Raw genomic sequence first — 22,422 nt, forward strand, 5'->3', positions numbered from 1 at the left:
ATTCCGGTGGCGTGGTCGCAGACCCAACAGGGTGACCCACGTCTGCAGTGGTCGAATCAGATTCAGGATCTGATGAGACAAATGAGCCAGTGGGCGCTTATCGCTAGCCGGTTGCCCTAAAGCCATCTCCGCCCGGGACACAAAGGACTCCAGCACCGCCGTCAGTGCATCGATGGATGGATGGCTGCCTGCCAGTTTTCCACCCCAGTAATGTGTATGGTGGAGAGGGCTGGAACTAACTATTCTGCCCACCTTAGAATGCCCGCTACCTCCAGACACGCCATGACACTTCTTGTGCCCCCCTGGTGACTGACATAAGCCATAGCCATGGCATTGTCCGATTGAATATGCACTGGGCATACCTGAAGACAATCCATCCAATGTTCCAGGCACAGTCTGATTGCTCAGAGTTCCAAGACATTGATCGGTAGTCTGGATTCTTCCAGCATCCAGATCCCCTAAACAGAATACTTGCCGTGGACACCTTCCCAGCAAGACAGGCTGGCATTCGTGGTGACTACTGTCCAAAACAAGGGGAGGAAGGATTTGACCAGCTGAAGCACCAGAGAACGAAGTCACCATATCAGGCATTCCCTCCTTCCCTGAATATGCCGGATCTGATTATCCAGAGACTGTGCAATCTTGTCCCATTTGGTCAGAATCTCTCTTTGCAGGGACCTCGTATGGAACTGTGAGAATGGAACAGCCTCGAAGGTAGACACCATTAGGCCCAGCACCCGCATGCAGAGGAAGGAGCACTCTGGCTAGGGCCAAGTCCAGAGTCAGGCCCAGATAGTCCAGCTTTGTGGACGAAACCAGAGCAGACTTCGGAAAAATTCAGAATCCACCCAAACTCCCGCAGAGTTTGTATTGTGATCTTAAGGTTTTCCACCCGAGCAGAGGGAGACTGCGCTCGCAGAAGGAGATCGTCCAAGTAGCCCAGTACCGTGATCCCCCGTTGGCGTAGCAAAGCTAGCACCGGTGCTAACACTTTTGTGAAGACCCGAGAAGCAGAGGCGAGACCACAGGGTAACGCCACAAACTGGTAATGCTCCTCCTCCCACGGCAAAGCGGAGGAAGCGCTGGTGACCGGCACAAATTGGAATGTGCAGGTAAGCATCCTTGATGTCGATAGAGGCAAGAAAATCCCCCTGACACAGGAATGCCACGACCGTGCGAATGGACTAAATTCTGAACTTCTGCACCCCACAAAGCAGTTCAGCGCCTTGAGGTCCAGGATTAGATGCACATTGCCTTCCTTTCTAAGAACTGTAAACAAGTTTGACTAAAAACTTGAGCCGCACGATTCTGGCTAAAACGAGAATCACAAATTTTTGCTTAGAATAAAGATCACGATTTTCTCACGATTCTCGGCGTAACAATCTTTTACATTCTACAAAAAAAATTGGGCTAACTTTACGGTTTTGTTTTTTTAGAGCTCATTAAAGGGTATTTTTTCACCCAAAAACTGCGACTGAAAAACTACTGCGCAAATACAGTGTGACATAAAAGATTGCAACGATCGCCATTTTATTCTCTAGGGCAGGGTTTCTCAACCAGGGTTCTATGGAACCCTAGGGTTACTCCTGAGGTTGCTAGGGGTTCTTTGAGCAATGGACAATTTCTGCCTCTCAGATAAGTTTCCAATGACACCAATGTTCCTTTTAGCTATCTGTAAGGGGGTAATTCTTCCGATGACAAGAGTTAGGAGCATTCTTCCCACTGACTGTCACACTGTGTCATGAGTTGTAGATTTTCCATTTTTAGCAGGGGTTCCCCCGAGATCATAAATTTATTTCAAGGGCTCCTCTGTGTTGAGAAAGGCTGCTCTAGGGTCTCTGCTTAAAAAAAAAAAAAAAAAAAAAAAAAATCTCTCATATATATATCGCCTCCAAGTCGGATCCTTATCTTTTGTCAAACGACTGTGATCCGACTTTCCAGGAAGGAGGGGGGAAATTAGCCAGGCATTCCCCACATTGCAGCCATGCCTACAGTTCCTATATACCATTATCTCTGCCTGGTCTGTGTGAGTGGCACTGGTGGACACAGATAAGTGGCACTGATACGTGGCACTGATTCGTGGCACCGATATGTGGCACTGGTGGACACCGATTCGTGGCACCGATATGTGGCACTGGTGGACACCGATTCGTGGCACCGATATGTGGCACTGGTGGACACCGATTCGTGGCACCGATATGTGGCACCGGTGGGCACCGATTCGTGGCACCGATATGTGGCACCGGTGGGCACAGATTCGTGGCACCGGTGGGCACAGATTCGTGGCACCGGTGGGCACAGATTCGTGGCACCGGTGGGCACAGATTCGTGGCACCGGTGGGCACAGATTCGTGGCACCGGTGGGCACAGATACGTGGCACCGGTGGGCACAGATACGTGGCACCGGTGGGCACAGATACGTGGCACTGATACGTGGCACTGGCGGGCAGTGGCACTGGTGGACACATACGTGGCACTGGTGGGCAATGAGGAAATTGGTAAAAAAAAAAAAAACCAGAAAAGGGGAATTGGGTCACAAAACATCATATTCTGATTGGCCAAATACAAAGTCGTCTATCATACAAGTCGCTTTAAATAATTCACAAGTCGCGCTGAAGTCGCGGTAAAGTCGCTCCGTCATGGGACGACTTAGGGCTCTTTCACACGGTCCGCCTCCGTAGGCGGATCTGTGCTGCTCAGCGGGGATCGATCCGCCGATCCCCGCTGAGCTGGCGGATGACAGCTCCGTCTCCGCTTGCAGTGCGGAGAGGGAGGTGTCACAGCTCCCGCTGCTCTCTATGGGGGATCAGATGAGAGCGGACCGCCTGTCCGCTCTCATCCGATCCCTGAACAGATGGAAAAATAGGGTTTCCATCCGTCCAGATTTCACGGACAGGATTGGATACGGATGGCAGCGGGTGTCAACGGAGGTGTCTCCGCTGACATCCACTGCCCCATAGAGGTGCATGGAGGATCTGATCAGATCCGCCTAAAAAACTGACAGGCGGATCTGATCGGATCGCCCGTGTGAAAGAGCCCTTATGGTCGCGGTAGCGTGAACCCAGTCTTAAAGGTTAAACTGCACTCCCTTAGTGCCGGTTCACACTTCTGCGTGTGCGGCGATCGCATGTAATATCGGAGCGCACTGCTCCTTTATTACATGTGATCTGATGTGCAGTGCGAATTCAGCCATACACTTTGTATGGCTAAATTCGCACTGCACCCGCACAAAAGTCGCACATGAGGCATTTTTTCAACTGCATCGGGATCGGATCGCACAGTGATTCACACTTGTGCGATCCGATCCTGTGCGAACTGTCAGATCGCACTGCGATATGCGATCAAGCTGGGGGTGTCAACATTTCATTGACACCCCCAGCGTATCGCATATGGCAGTGTGAACTGCCAGATGTGCGTTTGCGATACGGGAATAGGCTGCAAATTCGCAGCCTTCCCGCATCGCACAAGTGTGACCCGGCACTAAGCCCCGGTTCACACTTCTGCGAGTGCCGGGTTCGCATGTAATGTCGGAGCGCACTGCTCCGACATTACATGCGATCAGCTGTGCGGTGCGAGTTTAGCCATACAGTTTGTATGGCTAAATTCGCATCGCACCCGGAGCAAACACGCACAGGAGGCATTTTGCAGCCGCATCAGGATCGGATCGCACAGCGGTTCACACTTGTGCGATCCGCTCCTGTGCGAACTGCACGATCGCACTGGGATATGCGATCAAACTGGGGGTGTCGTTAAGATTACATTGACACCCCCAGCGTATCGTATCGCATATGGCAGTGTGAACTGCCGGGGGTGCGTGTGCGATGCGGGAACAGGCTGTGAATTCGCAGCCTTCCCGCATCGCATAAATGTGAAACGAGCCTTACAGACAGAAGTTAATTCCTTTGATCTAAAAGAGCGAAAAGATACATTGTAAAGCATTTTATTTATAGTTATTTTAGCAGCCTTAATGTTGATAAACATTGGGGCTTTTTTTTTTTTTTTTTGACAGCTGTGATTGAGCAGAAAACGGCTCTGTAAGAATCAAGGACATGCCATTTTAAAACGTGAGGGGGTGGGGGGTGAATCGAGATTGCGATTTTTTAACGATTAATCATGCAGCTCTAGTAAAAACCCTAAAAACATTCCGAAGTTGGAACCGGGACAGTCACCCCTTGAACAGGTCTTGTACCACCGCAAACAGACCCTGTAAGCAGTCCGGGGACAGGCTCAAGTTGGAAGGAAAGAACCTTGCCGGGGGACAAGAGCGAAACTTGATCTTGTAGCTGGACCGAATGACTTTGTGGACCCACTTGTCTTGTACCAGGGAAGTCCACGGGTCGGGAAACCAGCGAAGACGCCCCCCCCCCCACCCCGATACGGGTTAGGGTGCATCTTCATGCTGAAGGAGCCCTGTTCACGGGTCTGGAGAAGCCCACTCTCGGCTTACCAAACCAGGTTCCTTTGGATCCTCCAGAGGAGGCACTGAAAGGCTTTAAGCCCTAGTCAGTTCACCCTGGACGAAAAAACTTCCTATGAGCCGAGAAGGAGGGCCCACGTCTATGACATGGTTCCTTGCTCTTAGCCTGCGGAAGAAAGGTACCCTTCCCCCCCGTGAGACCTTTTATAATGTCATCAAGGGTAGCTCCAAGCAGACGATCTCCTTGAAAAGGTAGATTTGTCAAGGCCATTTTAAGTCTGGGCCGCAGACCAGCATTTGAGCCAAAAGACACGCCAAAGGACCACTGCCAAAACAGAGAGCCGAGCCACTAGGAGAGCCGCATCCAAAGAGGCATCACAGATAAACTGTAGCCCCTGGACCAGCTGGTTCAGGTAACGGCGTAAAAGCTAAGCCCACTCGGTCAGAGTTTGCGACACCAGGGCAATAGTGAATACCGGCCTCAGTGCCGAATAAGCCAGAATATACATATTGTGGGCCACAGTCTCCGCCTTCCTGTCAGCCAGATCCTTAAAGGCCGGGGACTCTAACTGGAATCATGGTTGTCTTGTGTAATCTGGAAACTGGAGAGTCCACCACCAGTGGAACAGTCTACTTCTTAATAAGGGACTCCTCATAGGGGTTAACGCCTAAAAAAATCGCTTAGGGACCCCAAGGGGACGCTTCGGTCTTCCCCACTCTTTAGCGACAATTCTGTTAAAATATGCGGGGAATTGAAACCCCTCTGCCGCTCTGGATGGCTTGTGAGTGCCAAAGGGAACCTGCGCCTTCGTCGCAGCTGTGTCCTCCATTTTGAAGGTCTCACATACAGATACAATCAGCGCGTCCACCGGCTCCTTTTTGTGCACGGTTGCAGATGTAGAGGAATCATCCTCACGATCCGAAAATGGCAGGGGGCGCTTTTTGCTAGCCCGTCGCCCAAAAGCCACTTCCACCCGGGACATAAAAGACTTCAGGACCACCGTCAGTGCATCGATGGATGGTTGGGACCCGGGAGGGCCCTGCAGCCTCAGAGAGGGGATCAGGTGAGATGTGTTACAAAGACTCCATGAGTCTCCAGGGGGACCCCACAAAAACTGGATTTTTGACTTACCCTAAAATCCTTTTCACTGAAGTTCATTGACAGACGCAGCTCCATATTCTTCTTGACCATTGGGTTATTGCTGCCCCCTACAGGAGTAGGACACTAGGCAGGAAAAATCTTTACCACGCCTATGGGGCAGTCCCTGCAGGCATACACCCACTCACTCTTCTATAGGATTCAGTTTTGTTGCAAGCAGTGTTTAGAAGAAAAACCCCATACCACTCAAATACAGGGGCGCGTGCTGCGTTGGTCAATGATCAGAGAAAAGGATTTTACGGTAAGACAAAAATCCAGTTTTTTCCATCGTTAATTGACAAACGCAGCTCCATATTCTTCTTGACCATTGGGACGTTCCAAAGCATCATTTGCATGAGGGGTGGGAAGACATCACAGGAAAGAACGTAATTCCCCAAAGGCTAAACTTAGCCAAACAGTGAACATGGAGCTCAACCAGGAACAACTGAAGCTCACCTGGAAACAACATATCACCCTAAAGAGAAAATGTTCACTTTTAAACAGCAGCTTGCAAAACCTTGTGGCTAAAAGAAGCATCCGAAGATGCCAACACATCTACTTTGTAGAATTTTGTAAACGTGCACAGACAAAGTTGCCACCTTGCAAACTTGCATTACTGACGCCTGATGGGGAAAAGCCCAAGAGGCACTCAGTGCCCTAGTAGAATGCTCCTTCACAGGGAAAGGTGGAACCTGACCCTTCAGTGGATAGGACTGTACCACCGTCTGCCTGATCCATCTGAATATGGTCACAGCAAACGCAGCCAATCCCTTGCAAGGTCCTTCTGTGAGGGCAAAAAGTCTGATTTCCTGAAAGATTCAGTAGCTGCCGGGTAAACCCCAATGGCCCAAACCACATCCAAAGCAATTTCCTTGGGATGCTTGGGCTTAGGACAGATTGAAGGCAGTACAATATCTTCATTCAAATGGAAATCAGAAACCACCTTAGGAAGAAACGACTGATTAGTTCGAAGTATCACCTGATCTCTGTGGACCACCAGATAAGGTGAACGGCAGGATAGCGCCGACAATTCAGATACTCTGCGAGCAGAAGTAATAGCCACCAAAAAGGCTACCTTCTGCGACAGTGTAAGCAGAGGAATCTCCCCAATGTTCTCAAAGGGAGGTTTTTGAAGAACAGACAGTACCAAGTTAAGATCCCACGGAGGTAATATGGTTCATATCGGAGGAGCCATACGGCAAACCCCTTGAATAAAAGTACGAATCAAAGCATGCGTAGCTAAAGGGCGTTGGAGAAAAAAAAAAAAAAAACACAGCCAAAGCTGACACTTGGCCTTTAAGAGTACCTAAGGCCAACCGCTGCTCAACCCCTCTTTGGAGAAAGGTCAAAATCCTTGCCACCGAAAAAAGGCGAGGATGCACCTTCAACAATTCACACCATGAGGACGTAGATTTTCTAGCCTTCAACAGTGTAGGAATCACTGAGTCAGAAAGACCCCTGTCCTTCAATACCTGAGTTTTAACAGCCACGCCATTGAAACCAGCGAATGTAAAGCAGGATGGAAGAACGGTCCTTGAGACAGCAGATCTTCCCTGAGAGGAAGTCTCCAAGGAGCATCGGCGACCAACTTTACCAGATCCGCGTACCAAGACCGGCGATGCCAGTCTGGGGCCACCAGAATGACCGGATTCCCTTCCACCTCTATCCTGAGCAGAAGCCTCGGCAGGAGTTTCAGTGGAAGGAACACATAGATCAGCCGATACTGACCTCAAGGAACCACCTGTGCGTCTGTTGCATCAGCCAGAGGATCCCGAGACATGGCTACAAACCTCTGTACTTTCTTGTTGAGTAGAGAGGCTAACAGGTTGATGTTGGGTGTCCCCCCACCGGACACACAGCCAGTGAAACACCTCGGGGTGCAGGGACCATCCCCCCTGATCCAACACCCGATGACTCCGCTTGCCAGTTCTAATCCGGCTGGAACTAAATTTTCTGCCCATTTCAGGATCTCGGCCACCTCCAAGGCCATCAAGACACTCTTGGTGTCCCCTTGATGATTGACGTAAGCAAAGGCCGTAGCATTGTCCAATTGAATCTGAACTGGGAAATCCTGCATACAATTTGTTCAGTGATTCAGGCAAAACTTTATCGCTCCGAGTTCCAAAATATTGATTGGTGGTCTGGACTCCTCCACGGTCAAGGACCCCTGGACACACAGCTTCCCAAGCCCTCCTCCCCAGCCAGAAAGGCTGGCAGCTGTGGTTACCATGATCCAATACAATAAGAGGAAGAACTTGCCCTGGCATAGGGCCAATGAATAAAGCCACCACAGAAGAGCATTCCTTGTGCTGTGACTCAACCGAATCATAGTGTCCAAAGATTTTGGATCTTTGTTCCACTTGACAAGAATTTCCCTTTGTAAGGGTCTCGCGTGGAACTGAGGAAACGGAACAGCCTCGAAGGTCGACACCATCAGACCTAAGGCTCGCATGCAAGTCCGCAGAGAGGACAGGTTTCTGGAGAACAGTAAACAAATTGCCCGCTGCATTTTTTTGCAGCTTTTCCGGAGGAAGAAACACCCTTGGCGAAGCGGAGTCCAGAGTCAGGCCCAGATATTCCAGTTTTAAAGATGGTACCAGAGCAGGTTTTTTGAAATTTATGTTCCAACCGAACTCTTGCAGTCTGGACAGTGATCGCCAAGTCGCCCAACAGCACCAAAAGAGAGTCTGCTCTTAAAAGAAAATTGTCCAGGTACCCTAGTACCGCAATCCCCCCGTTGTCGCAGTAATGCCAATACCGGAGCCAACACTTTGGTGAAGACCCTGGGAGTGGAGGCGAGACCAAAAGGTAAACGCCACAAATAGATAATGCTCCTCTCCTACAGCAAAGTGAAGAAAACGCTGGTGTCCAGCGTAAATAGGGATGTGTAGTTACGCGTCCTTGATATCATTGGAGGCCAAAACGTCTCCTTGGAGTAGGGACGCCATTACCGTGCAAATGGACTCCATTCAAAACTTCTGTACCAGCATAACGCGGTTCAGAGCCTTGAAGTCCAGGATTGGACGTACTTTGCCTTCTTTCCTGGGAACAGTGAAGGGGTTTGAATAGAACCCCTAAAAGCATTCCAGAGAGGGAACTGGAACAAACACCCCTGGTGACAGCAGATCTTGTACCGCCTTTCGGAGATCCCTCAACCGATCTGGAGATAGGCATAGGTTGAACAGAAAGAATCTGTCCGACGAACGAGACCTGAATTCGATCTTGTAACCCGATAGGATCAGTTCGTGGACCCATTTGTCCTGAATCAAGGAGGTCCATGGTTTCGGAAAGAAGCAAAAATGTCCCCCCACCCCAGTTACGGGTGAGGCAGTCCCTTCATGCAGACGGGGATTTGTCTGCAGATCTGGATTGGCCTGCTCTCAGCTTACCCGTCAAAGTCTTCTTGGAAATCCCAGAAGACCTTAATGGCTTAGATAACTCTCTCTTGTGTGCCAGAGACACAAAAGGACCGCCTGTGGGCTGTAAAATAAGGCCCCCGTCTATTAAGTGGTGACCTGCCCTTGGCGGATTGAGGAAGAGTACTTTTCCCACCTGTAAGACCCTTGATCAGTTCATCCAATGAGGATACAAACAAGTGGTCCCCCGTAAAGGGGAGCTCTGATCAAGCCTTTTTTTTTTTTTTAAGCTTGATCCGCAGACCAGCTTTTTAGCCACACCATGCGTCTAATAGCTACCCCCACCACGGATACTCTGGCTACAAGATGGGCCACATCTAGCCATGCATCACATAAAAATAGTAGGGCTTGGAACATTTGGTTTGTTAGCTCTGTCAGGGCCTGAGGGAGCTGTTCTGTTTCAAGATCACTTTTTAGTAACTTCGCCCAATCGGTTATGGTCTGGGACACCAGAGTGATCACGAAGATCTAAGTATTGAGCCCGCAATCTCATGTAAGTGGCGGGACAGAGACTCATTCCTTCTATCCACAGGGTCTTTAAAGACCAGGGACTTCACCGGGACCAAAGTAGATATGTTCAGTCTGGAGACTGGACCTTCCACCTTCGGTGGAACGGTCCATTTTGTGGATACTGCGCGCGCGAATGGATAGCGCCTCTTAAAACGCTTCGGCACCACTAACGTATTTGAGGCGCCCCCATTGTTCAGAGACAATGCTGTCAAAAAGTTCCAGACATGGGAAAACTTTGCCCGACTTCTGAGATTTGCGAGCACCAAATGACTGCATCCCTGACGCTGCAGAATCATCCGCCATTTTTAGAGTTTCCCGTACTGACACTATAAGTGCCTCCACCAGCGTGCTTTCCCACGCGGCTGCAGACGAGGATATGTCATCCTTGCCATTCGAGTGCGATTACGCAGAACCCTCAGGGTGACATGCGCCTGTGGCAGCCATATCTACCTCAGAATCTGAGGATACAGGAGATGCAGGGGAGGGTATAGGGCGCTTTTTACTAGTGGTGTCTTAAAACCAAATCCACGTTTGACACCAGGTTTTTCAAAACCGCCGTTAAGACAGGGGCTGCGACCCGGAGGTCCCCTTAACCGAAAGGAGGGGATCTGTAGGTGAAATTTGTTCCTGGGACTCCATAGAAAACCCTGGAATAGTGCACCAGCAGTACAAATCCCAGCCACTAGCAGTGCAGATAGCAGAGACAGAGAGACCTACAGGGACCCGAATAGACACACCACCATTTGTTATGAAGGAGAACAAGATTGTTCTGCTAGCTGAGAAAACAATCTTCACAGGAAGAGGAAGTACCTGGGTTATTCACTAGAGTAAAGGCCTAGCTGCTCCCTGCTGTCCAGCCTTCGCGGACTCCGGGAAAATGGACGCCCACTGCATTTCTATGGGGAAATCACAAAAACATAGCCGCCCATGCATTTCAATGGGAACTTCTGCAAAACGAGGCTGAACAAATCTACAGTAAAATGGCGGCTCCCCCACGCGGTCTCCGAGACCCCCAAGAGGCCCAAAAAGATTTGTGGCATTAGGGGGTCCCCGGCAGGGACCTCCACCAGGGTTAACCCCTGCCCCCCCTCCCAAGCAGATCCGCTATAGCATTGGCGCGTCCACCCCCCCAAGGACCCCCATCGCTGACTGAAGTAGGGATTCCTATGATGTTGGGGAGGGAGGTCTAGGGGGGCCTGGTACATACCGACAGGCCAGGGGGAATGAGAGGTACCCGAGGGTCTGACCTTCCCAGGGAGGGGCCCACGTCTGCCCTGAGACCGCCAGAGCTATTGGGACACACCACTCACGATACAAACATCGGGTGGGCGCCATTCCAGACAGACTACCTCTCCACTTGGGGCGGGGGTGCTGACAGCCAAGGGGTACGCTGCGACCCAGGCCAAACTAGGTCGCATGCGTCCCAGCGAGGTCTTTCACTCACGGGCCAGCCCCCCGTCCACTGGGGCTCTGTTGTGGAGAGGCCTAGCACTGGGCTATAACCTGCTCATGCTCGCTGGGCTTGGAGACCTTAAGGATCTAGAACATCCAGTCCGAAAACCCAGTCCGGCTGTTGACTGTTCTCTCAGAAACTAACAAGCTAAAAAAATGAAGGTTCCCTTTAAAATAAAAAAAAGACAAGCTAAAACCGAAGTCCCAGCTGGGAACTAGGTCCTACTTCTAAACTAGGTAGAAACGAATTGAATCCTATAGCAGAGTGAGTGGGTGTATGCCTGCAGGGACTGCCCCAAAGGCGTGGTAAAGATTTTTCCTGCCTAGTGTCCTACTCCTGTAGGGGGCAGCATAACCCAATGGTCAAGAAGAATATGGAGCTGCGTCTGCCAATGAACGATAGAGAAAAAAGGTGTAAAAACACTGCAAGGGAAAACCCCCACCGTGCTGGCAGCACCATCCGGTCGCCAGCCACAAAGCACCATGCGATCCTCAGCAGAGGGAGAGAAACCCCACCAGACTCACCACCCAGCAGAAACAGGCACCTGCAGCCACTAGGACAATCTGTACTCAACATGCCGGACTACACAAACATGGTCGCCGTGCATGGAAACACACAGGCTACAACAAAATGGTGGCACCAGGTGGAAACCCTAGGCCTCAAGGACAGACGATGGCAGGAGCCCCCACCAGGTACAACCCCCTACCCCCCACACAACCAATCGTCCGGTCGCGCCCCCAAACCCCCCCCAGCGCCAGTATAGCGCCCTGCCCTCACCCAGGAGGTGGAGACCACCCCAAACAGCCCCAGCATAAGTGTAGGGGGGTAGAATGGGGGACAGATGAAAGGTGGGTGCCTGACAGGAAGGAGGGGAACCCGGGGATCCGACCGTCCCAAGGAGGGGCCCTCGTCCACCCCAAAACCCTCCAGGGGGAAAGGGGGGGAAAGCTACTCATCATACCAGGAACCAGGTGGGCACTGATCCAAACAGAACCCCTCGCCTTTGAAATGGGGGGGCTGTCAGCCAGGAGGAAACGCTGCAACTCGGGCCTCGGTCGTATGCGACCTCATGAGGCATTTAACTCAGGCCAGCCCCCATCCGGTGGGACTATGTCGCGGTCGATCTAGCGCAGAGCTGAGGTCTGCGCGCGCTCACTGGCCAGGCTGGGGTGACCACTGGATCTAGATTATGAAGCCTGTCACACAGTCCAGTAGTTGATTGTAGATCTCACAGGAAAAATCAAAAAAAATTTTGCCAAGACCAGAGATCTCAGCAAGGAACTAGGTCCTTACTCCTGATTAGGCAGAAAAAAACCTACCTATAGCAGGGAGAGCCCATAGGTGTAGTCATATTTTTTCTGCCTAGTGTCCTACTCCTGTAGGGGGCAGTTTAACCCAATTAAGAAGATCAGGAGCTGTGTCCATCAATGAACGAAAGAGAAATATTGATTTTTTCCCAAAATAGTCTGCTTTTTTTTGTTTATAGCGTAAAAAAACCCCAGTGGTGACCACAGTTACCACCAAAAGGAAGCTCTATTTGTGTAAAAAAAAAAAAAAAAAAAAGATACATTTCATGTACAAGCGTTGCATAACAAAAAATGGTCTGGTCATGAAGGGAGGTAAATCTTCCAGAGGTCAAGTGGATATCAGGGTAAATCCTCACATTCTTGTGTTAGCAGTTTGAGTTAAAACAGGAGGTATTTTGCATGGCTCTGCACAGGTTGATGCATATCCTCTGTATGTGGTGAAAGACCAGACACTTCCAGTGAAGAAACTATATGTCCCACAATCCCTGAGTCTCTCAGTCCAGTGCTCATGCATGTCAGCGCTACACAGTAATTAGATTTGAAACCGAGCATTCACAGGCAAACACAGAGCTCACTCGTGCAGCTGGAAGAAATGTTTCATTACATTAGCACTCCCACATTTGTGATGCAACACAGATGTGATATTGAGTCATACATTGTGACCTGGAACAGGAATGAGGATTGGGCTCAGTGTCAGTATATACTCTTTGTAAATAAAAATATGGTTACCTGGCAGGCCCACCAGTCAAAGTAGCATCAATTACATGTTCATTATTAATTCGAAACATGTATATTCCTCGGTTCTAGGACAAGAAGACAGACCTGGTTAGTTACTAAAAATGAAAAGAAACAAAATTATTCTGACAATTAGGAAGTTGTTCAGAGAATGATCTGAATGTCTACTAAACTTCAACTAAATTAAGTGCCAAAACGATGACTAAGTCGTAAGGGCCCACATATCAGAGACAACTAGGGCTGTATTAACATCTGAGCATACGTGATTTAATATTTTATTTCTTTGTGTTTTTGCATTTAGCTGTATTCAGACTTGATAATTTTTATCTAGGGTAAGGTGAGGTAGGTGGCGCTGCCTATAGGTGATAAATATATATGGAAAGGAATGTGTCTTCGCACTGAGCTATGTATGATTTAAAATACTAAAGTGCTGGTGTGCGTATCCAAATATCAAATAACAGTACAAAAAATTATATATGCAATGGAAACCAATATAGGTGATAGAGGAAAAAAATATGAATAAAAATAAAGTGCAGAAGTGAAAGTGATTCTCTGGTTTATGGGAAAAAACAGGATTGAATAAAGCTAGGTAAGCCAAGATAAATAATAAAAATCAATAAATAAAAATAAAAACTAAAATATTATAAATATCAATAAACCGTGTTCCAGTGAATGTATACACATAAAAGGTGCCTAATGGCGCGTTTCCACTGCATGGAACCGAACGGTTCAGCTCGCTTTTGTGCTTTTCCACTGCTGGTACCGCATGGTACGGTGTAGGAACGGTTCGGTACGGCGGCGCTTTTCCACTGCATGGAACCGAACGGTATGGCTCTCAAAAACAGTACCACCTTGATTGTGGTTCCAAGCGGTACCATATCCCACAATCCTTTGCATGCAGTCACTACCAGCCACTGGTTGGTCAGAGAATCCCACCCACCCCGTTGTTATCCCACCCACTTAACTTTAGTACTACTTTAGTGGAAAAGCAAACCATACCGTACCGAACCATTCCAACACCATACCATGCGGTACCAGCAGTGGAAAAGCAAACCGGGCCAAGCAGGGCCGAGCCTGTACTTGCAGTGGAAAAGTGTCAAAAGTGTGATGATTTAAAGTGATCACTGAATAACAACAAGTATGAAAATCAAATATAAAAAATATTAGTAGTTAACTATAGGTGATACAGTGAGCCTGATCTGAAATAAATAGTAATGCAATAAATATACTGTAAAAAGTCCATAAAGTGCTGGAAAATTGGGAACAGTGCTTCAATAATTCTGATGGGTGATATTCGGGGTGATCCGAGTACTAGGTGCCAGGTGAAGGAACGGTGCACCCCTCCAATGTATCCCGCACTCACCAGAATTAGGGACCCCTACAGGGGTAATAAGCCTTAGGGCGGTGATGGTCAACCTTGGCACTCCAGATGTTTTGGAACTACATTTTCCTATGCTGCTCATGCACTCTGTAGTGTAGTGGAGCATCATGGGAAATGTAGTTCCAAAACATCTGGGGTGCCAAGGTTTGCCATCACTGCCTTAGGGTATTAATAAGTATTCTCTCTCAGGCGGTTCCTGTACACTGGACTCGTGGAGAAAAGGATCCCTGGATCATCTCATTCACATAGGCAATATGTATTCAATATGGTTGGTAAAGCCTCATATTCTCATTCATCATATGGTAAGTATATGTCCGAGGTGATATGTAAGAAGGCCTCATATAGTGATGTACCATTTGAAATACTCTATTATTAAAATAATTCAATGTACTCGCATTAAAAAGGACTGGTAAACAGGCATTCAGAGCAGTAGGGGCCGCGAAACCCTCGTTAGCGGCTGCTTCCGGGACGCTATGCGTATCAGCGGCCGGATCTGCGTTCCAGTGGGACGGAAATGATGTAGCTACGCACAACGCGTTACGTCACCATTGACGTCATCAGGAGCGCAAGTCACGCCATCCCCGCTGGTTATTTGTAATAAATGGTTACCAGGCAACCGGACATTGCTAGCTCTCGCTATCCAATCAAAAAATAAGGAAAAAACAAGTCATGTGTTGCCGGGCAGATTAGCGGTGCAACGTTCCGCCCCACTGGAACGCAGATGCGGCCGCTGATAAGCGTCCTGGAAGCAGCCGCTAACGAGGGTTTTGCGGCCCCTACTGCTCTGAATGCCTGTTCACCAGTCCTTTTTAATGTGAGTACATTTATTTTAATAATAGAGTATTTCAAACGGTACATCACTATATAAGGCCTTCTTCTTACATATCAACTCGGACATATATTTACCATATGATGAATGGGAATATGAGGCTTTACCAACCATATTGAATACATATTGCCTATGTGAATGAGATGATCCAGGGATCCTTTTCTCCACGAGTCCAGTGTACAGGAACCGCCTGACAGAGGATACTTATTAATACCCTAAGGCTTATTACCCCTGTAGGGGTCCCTAATTCTGGTGAGTGCGGGATACATTGGAGGAGTGCACCGTTCTTTCACCTGGCACCTAGCACTCGGATCACCCCGAATATCACCCATCAGAATTACTGAAGCACTGTTCCCAATTTTCCAGCACTTTATGGACTTTTTACCATATATTTATTGCATTACTATTTATTTCAGATCAGGCTCACTGTATCACCTATAGTTAACTACTAATATTTTTTATATTTGATTTTCATATTTGTTATTATTCAGTGATCACTTTAAATCATCACACTTTGGCACCTTTTATGTGTATACATTCACTGGAACACTGTTTATTGATATTTATAATATTTAAAGTTTTATTTTTATTTATTTATTGATTTTTATTATTTATCTTGGCTTACCCTAGCTTTATTCAATCCTGTTTTTTTCCCATAAACCAGAGAATCACTTTCACTTCTGCACTTTGTATTTATTCATATTTTTTTCCTCTATATCACCTATATTGGTTTCCATTGCATATATAATTTTTTGTACTGTTATTTGACATTTGGATACGCACACCAGCACTTTAGTATTTTAAATCATACATAGTTCAGTGCGAAGACACATTCCTTTCCATATATATTTATCACCTATAGGCAGCGCCACCTACCTCACCTTACCCTAGATTTACTGATATAGCCCTTTTGGACTATATTTTGAGGTTGGCTGCAGCCAATTTCTTGTCCATAAGCGCGGAATTTTCCATCTTGATAATTTTTATGTTAGGCAATGGAAAGCTATTAGGGGGAGGAAATGGTTGTTTAGGCTGGAAAAACACCTTATTTAAAAGGCACTCCTAGTGATGTCTAATGGGTCAAAAACGCCCCATTCTACTTTAAAAGTAGGTGATGTACATTTCTGAGCTCCAGGCGTAAGAGCTACAGATGCCTGAACACTCATGTGTGATATTTTGATTGTAGAATGTTCTGGAGCTTTAAGCTACATAATGCTTAGGTGTAGATCAGGTGTGTTTACAGGTGTTCAGTAGAATAACAGTCCTAGAACCAGCACTTTCTACTATATTAGGTTAATAAGACCAGTTTGCTTATTATTGCAGATAAGTCTTTATCCACCTCACCTGTTCTTCGTAGATCTTCTCACGACGGTTTGCTACTTCATTCCTTATAATAGTGCCAATGTATTCTATCACCATGGTGTGCTTTTCCAGATCTTTGGCAGCATAAAGCCCTAATCCTTGAATTCTAGATCGGGCCAAATATACATTGTTTTTCCATTCAGTCTTCAGCCTACGGTACTGGGATGACTTTGAGTGCACAAACTGCTTGCTGTAAGGTGTATTAGTCTCCCCGGTGAAGGTGCTCTGATAGGCTTTGGACATGCTAGTGCTGTTCAACGTATGCGGCCTGTGGAAAATTAGTTAAAATGTTAACAAACCATATACATTTACACTGCAAGCATGTTACGTTAATGTTTTAAAAAGTTCTATATAATTTTCGAAACGGTTCCCAATTCGATTAATGGATCAAAAGACAATCATAGTTTGGACTGACAGTGGTCAAATTACTAGATGTAAGGGGCCTCAAGTGTGGACCCTGATATTACCAAACAAATGTTCACATTAATATTCAGCACAAGTATTGCTACAAATGGCTGCTAAAGGCCATGGACATATGTCAGAAACTGCAGATACCACAGTCCCTGTAATACTGTACACATTTTTTTTATTCTCTATATTATTCCTGCATAAGAACAACAAAATAAATCAAAGAAAAATGTGTGTGTGGGTATATGCATATACAGTTAGGTCCATATATATATATATATATATATATATGGACACCGGCACAATTTGCATGTTTGGCTCTGTATGCCACCAGAATAAAATTAAAACAAAACAATCTAAATTAATTTGAAGTGCAGACTTTCAGCTCTAATTCAAGGGGTTGAACATGCATATCAAGTACAAATTTTAGAAACTGCAACCATTTTTATACACGGTCCTCCCATTTTCAGGGACTCAAATGTTATTGAACAAATATAATCATAAATAAAATGTTCATTTTTATTATTTTGTTGAGAATACTTTACTGGCAATGACTGCCTGAAGCCTGGAACCCATTGCAGAATATTCCACTTTTCCTTCAAAAGCTCCTGGGTTGCTTTTGCAGTGTGTTTTGGATCATTGTCCATCTGTACTGTCAAGCGCCGTCCAATCAACTTTGCTGCATTTGGCTGAATCTGGGCTGACAATATATCTCTAAACTGCAGAATTCATCCGTCTGCTTCTGTCACATCATCAATAAACACCAATGACCCAGTGCCACTGGAAGCCATGCATGCTCATGCTATTACACTGTACACTGCCTCCACCATGTTTTACATATGACGTGTGCTTTGGATCATGAACTGTTCTAAGCCTTCTCCACGCTTTTTTCTTCCCATCATTCTGGTACAGATTAATCTTAGTTTCATCTGTCCAAAGAATGCTTTTCCAGAACTGGTCTGGCATTTTTAGATGTTTTTTGTTAAAGTCTAATCTGGCTTTTCTATTCCTCAGGCGAATGGTTTGAACCTTGTGGTGAACCCTCTGTATTTGCTCTTGTGAAGTCTTCTCTTAATTGTAGACTTTGACAATGATACACCCACCTCCTGGAGAGTATCCTTCACTTGTCTGGATGTTGTGACAGGGTTTTTCTTTACCATAGAGAGGATTCTGCGATCTTCCACCACCGTTGTCTTCCATGGACATCCAGGCCTTTTATGTTGCTGAGCTCACCAGTGCGTTCTTTCTTCAGAATGTACCAAACTTTTGATTTGGCCACGCCTTATGTTGCTGCTATCTCTGATGGATTTCTTTAGTTTTTGAAGCCTAACAATGTGGCCTGTTGCACTGACAGCACCTTTGAATGCATGATGTAGGTTCACAGCAATAGACTCCAAATGCAAATACCACACTTCAAATCAACTCTAGACCTTTTACCTGCTTAATTAAGAAAAAACGAAGGAGTGGCCATTAAACCGCTTTTGATTCAATTGTCCAATTACTTATGGTCCCTTGAAAAAGAGCTGTAATTCCTAAACCCTTCCTCCGAATTGGATGTACAAACCCTTTCAGCCTATATCCATTAAAAAAATATAGCTTGATTATGTTTTGGCAAATACATGAAAAAAAACTTAACTTGTGCTTGTGTCCAAATATATATGGACCTAATGTATATATATATATATATATATATATATATATATATATATATATACACACACACACACACACACATACTCTAGGGATCAAAATTAGAAAACAACCAACAATTTCCTAAATTTCAAGACCACTGCTAAGTCCTATTTAAAATTAAACGCGTAAAAGGGTAGTTTTTTTAGGCATATTTCACGAGTTACATATATTTTGAAGCACAAAATAAAGATTTGAAAAAGAGCAATAATCAAAATTAGAGAACACTCTCAGATACCTCCCAGTTAATGGTGTTAATCTGGCACCTTGTCCAAATTTCTATAATCTCATAAACTCTATTTAACTGACAACCTAACTTTACAGTTTTCACTGGCTTTGCAAGATGTTGAGCCGTTCTCAAGTGACTGAAATCCTCTGGCAGCAGGTTGTCCAGATGAAGGCCAAAGGGATGACCCTTTCAACCATAACAAGAGAAGTTTGTAGTCCCAAATCTGTGATTTTTAGAGTATTGCATCTTTACAATATCACAAACTCATTTAGGTCCTCAAGAAAGCGGACCATCCACAAAAGACAAATGCAAGAGAGGACAGGATAATCCGGAGAAGCTCAATGGGCAATCGGTTCAACACTGCAGCTGTGACTGCTCGCCAGTTCAGCGCCAGAGTAAGGATCTGTCTAATCCTACAGTGTCTCGCCGTCTAAGAATTTGGACTAAAAGCCCACTTTGCAGTGACCAAACTTCTCGTTGGCACAAAGAATCCAAAGGCTAGACTAACCTTTGCTGAGGAGCATGTTGTGTGGACAGAGGAGAACTGGTCCAAAGTTCAATTCAGTGATGACAGCAAGTTTAATTTGTTTGGGTCTGATAGGAAACATTATGTTTGTCGTCAAACTGGGGAAAGACTGAACCCAAAGAATGTAAAGAAGTCAGTGAAAGGTGGAGGGGAAGCGTCATGGTTTGGGGGGATGTTTTCTGCAGCAGAAGTTGGGCCTCTTATATAGCTACATGGCAGCGTGCATGCAAATGTTTATCAAAACCTTCTTCAAAATGCGGTGCCTTCCCTGCGTTTATCACCCCATCAGCCAGCAATTTCCATGCACGACAATTCACCCTGTCACACAGCAAAACAGGTAAAGCAGTTCCTTGAAGGGGAAAACATTGAAATAATAAAATGGCCAGCCCAGAGTCCTGATCTAAACCCAACAGAAAACCTCTGGAAAATCTTTGTCATGGCCAAGAAATTCACTAGTGTCAACGAACCGTGGAAGAGACTGGAAGAAGAGTGGAACAAAATCATACAAGAGCAGTACAAGAGACTAGTGATGTCCTGTGGTCACAGATGTACTGAAGTCATTCAAAGGGCCTTTACACTTCCTATGGTTGTAACCTTCAGAAATATTAGTTGTAATCTTTCCTCGTGCTACAGTCATTGCTTTTTCTAATTTTGATCATTGTGTTTTCTACAAAATAAGTAAAACACTGTTCTATTCGCATGGTATGCTACAACAAAAATTGTATATATATATATATATATATATATATATATATATATATATATATTTATATATATATATAGAGAGAGAGAGAGAGAGAGAATATTTATACATACTTTTGGTAGATCCTGACCACTACACACAAACACACACATGGATTAGCCATAACATTATGACCACTGACAGGTAAAGTGAATAACATTGATCATCCCCTTACAATAGAATCCAAATGTGGGTGGGATATATTTGGCAGCAACTAAACAGATTGTTCCTGAAGTTGAAGTGTTGAAAAAAAAAAATGGGCAAGTGTAAGGATCTGAGCTGCTTGTAAGGATCAGACCAAATTGTACTGGCTAGAAGACTGGGTCAGAGCAACTCCAAAACTGCAGCTCCTGTGGGATGATCCTGGTCTGCAGCGGTCAGGACCTACCTAAAGGGGCCCAAAGAAGAAAAATAGTCAGACCACCGATAAAGTCATGGGTGGCTAAGGCTCACTGACGCGTGTGGGGAGTGAAGGCTGCCCTGTGTACTCCAACCCACTAGAAGAGCTACTGTTGCTCAAACTGCTGAAAAAGTAAATGCTGGGTCCAATGCAAAGGTGTCAGAACACACAGTGCATTGTCTTTTGTTGCATATGGAGCTGCATAGCCATAGCTTGGTGAGTGTACCCATGCTGACCTGTGCCTACAGCCAAAATCCCCTACAATTGGCACATGAGCATCTGACAAATTCAAGAATGGTTTGAGGAATCCAAAAAGTTTGAGGCGTTGACTCCAAATTCTCCAGAATTAAATCGAGCACCTGTGGTACCAGATACTATAGAAAACCTTCAGAGGTCTAGTGGAGTCCATAGAAAAAAATGTATAGTCAAGCGCCTTGGATGTCAAATTTGGGTGAACGGAAAGAATCTGTACTAAATGGTGAGGGAAAGAAAGAAAATGCTGCTGGTCAACTGTAGATGTACTACATATGTGTAAGGCCAAAGAAAAAACTAGCGCAAATGCTTATATAACCCAAACCCGGCTGGGATGAACTGCTAATATCCTTTAAACCAGCCTATGAAAAATATATATTTTTTTTTCAAAAGTGCCAGTGCAAAGTTGTAGATATCGCATCCACAATCAAAATATATATTGTGCTATTGTAAGAAAATTATATATGTGCGTATTGTAAACATATACCAGCTGTCTGACACAGCTGAGAAAAGTGCAAAAATAATGTATGATGGAATTAGCCTGTATGCTGGAAATTATATAAAAAGTGCAAATAAGTGGGAAAAAAAAATTGTGTGTGTGTGTGTAGGCACATGAGCATCTGACCAGGTGGCCTAGTCTGATCAATTCAAGAATGGTTTGAGGAATCCAAAAAGTTTGCAGCGTTGACTCCAAATTCTCCAGAATTAAATCGAGCACCTTTGGTACCAGATACTATAGCATACCTTCAGAGGTCTAGTGGAGTCCATGCCTTGAGGGGTTATTGTGGGTGGTCATAATGTTATTGCTTAAGCTGGCTACACATAATACAATTTTCTTGTTCAAATTTCCTTTAGATTTACCTTCAACTATGTAGTGCAAGGGTCTGCCTGATTGCATACAAATTGAAAGTGTTTAGGTCTGACCTCATATTATACGGTTTTGGTAAATCTAAAGGAAAATTGAACAAGAAAATTCTATAATATATGGCCAGCCTTAGAGGTGTAGATATTGCAGCAGGCAAATGGGCCACCTACCTTTTATAATGTGTCATAATCTTCGGCTCGGACCTAGCACAGCCAGTTGGGTTGATCATTAAAGGCAGTTCCATTAATGGATGTCGGCCATATCGGAAGAGATAGTTTTGACAGTTTTCCACCCCAGGCAACTATATGCAAGACAAATATTTTTTTATTCTATAGGTCAGATTTTCACAATATCATATAACAAGACATTCACACTTTATTACAAATGCATGCACCTTCAAAATGTATTTTTACAAGCGCTTCCGAAGCACTGTGATGCACATATTGCACCACCTACTTTTTGAGAAATATATACAAACATATACTGGGTTGCAAGACATTTGTGGAATAATTACCTTTGGCAAGATCTGTACAATGTAAGCTGCATACAGGCAGCGTGTTAGTTAATGAAGGCGCAGCATCTGTACGAACTCACCTGCACCTTCAAGTCCGACAATTAACACAGTGACACAGGTGCACTGTCTGCAGCCGAGCCATATGCCCTTCATAGCCCACCTGGCAAACTCAGATGTGAGATGTGTCGGCGAGTCCATACAGCTGCTTCTCCATTGATTAACACAGGTTGCCTGCACGCAGCTTAATCC

The 22,422-nt window shown here is 45.7% G+C and overlaps 1 protein-coding gene across 2 annotated transcripts in view; it reads right to left on the bottom strand.

The window, feature by feature from the left end:
- Positions 1 to 22,422, bottom strand: part of KMT2D (lysine methyltransferase 2D) — a 340,114-nt gene that overhangs the window by 5,254 nt on the left and 312,438 nt on the right. For both annotated transcript variants that reach the window (XM_082246163.1, XM_082246162.1), the window contains exons 49-51: positions 21,830 to 21,960; positions 16,531 to 16,816; positions 12,971 to 13,044 (exon numbers count right to left, since the gene is read on the bottom strand). In XM_082246163.1, coding sequence (XP_082102289.1) covers positions 12,971 to 13,044; positions 16,531 to 16,816; positions 21,830 to 21,960 — 491 coding nt within the window. The remainder of the gene's footprint in view (positions 1 to 12,970; positions 13,045 to 16,530; positions 16,817 to 21,829; positions 21,961 to 22,422) is intronic.

This window comes from Pelophylax lessonae, assembly GCF_965119305.1.
Source record: "Pelophylax lessonae genome assembly, chromosome: 2".
NCBI classification, from domain to species: Eukaryota; Metazoa; Chordata; class Amphibia; order Anura; family Ranidae; genus Pelophylax; species Pelophylax lessonae.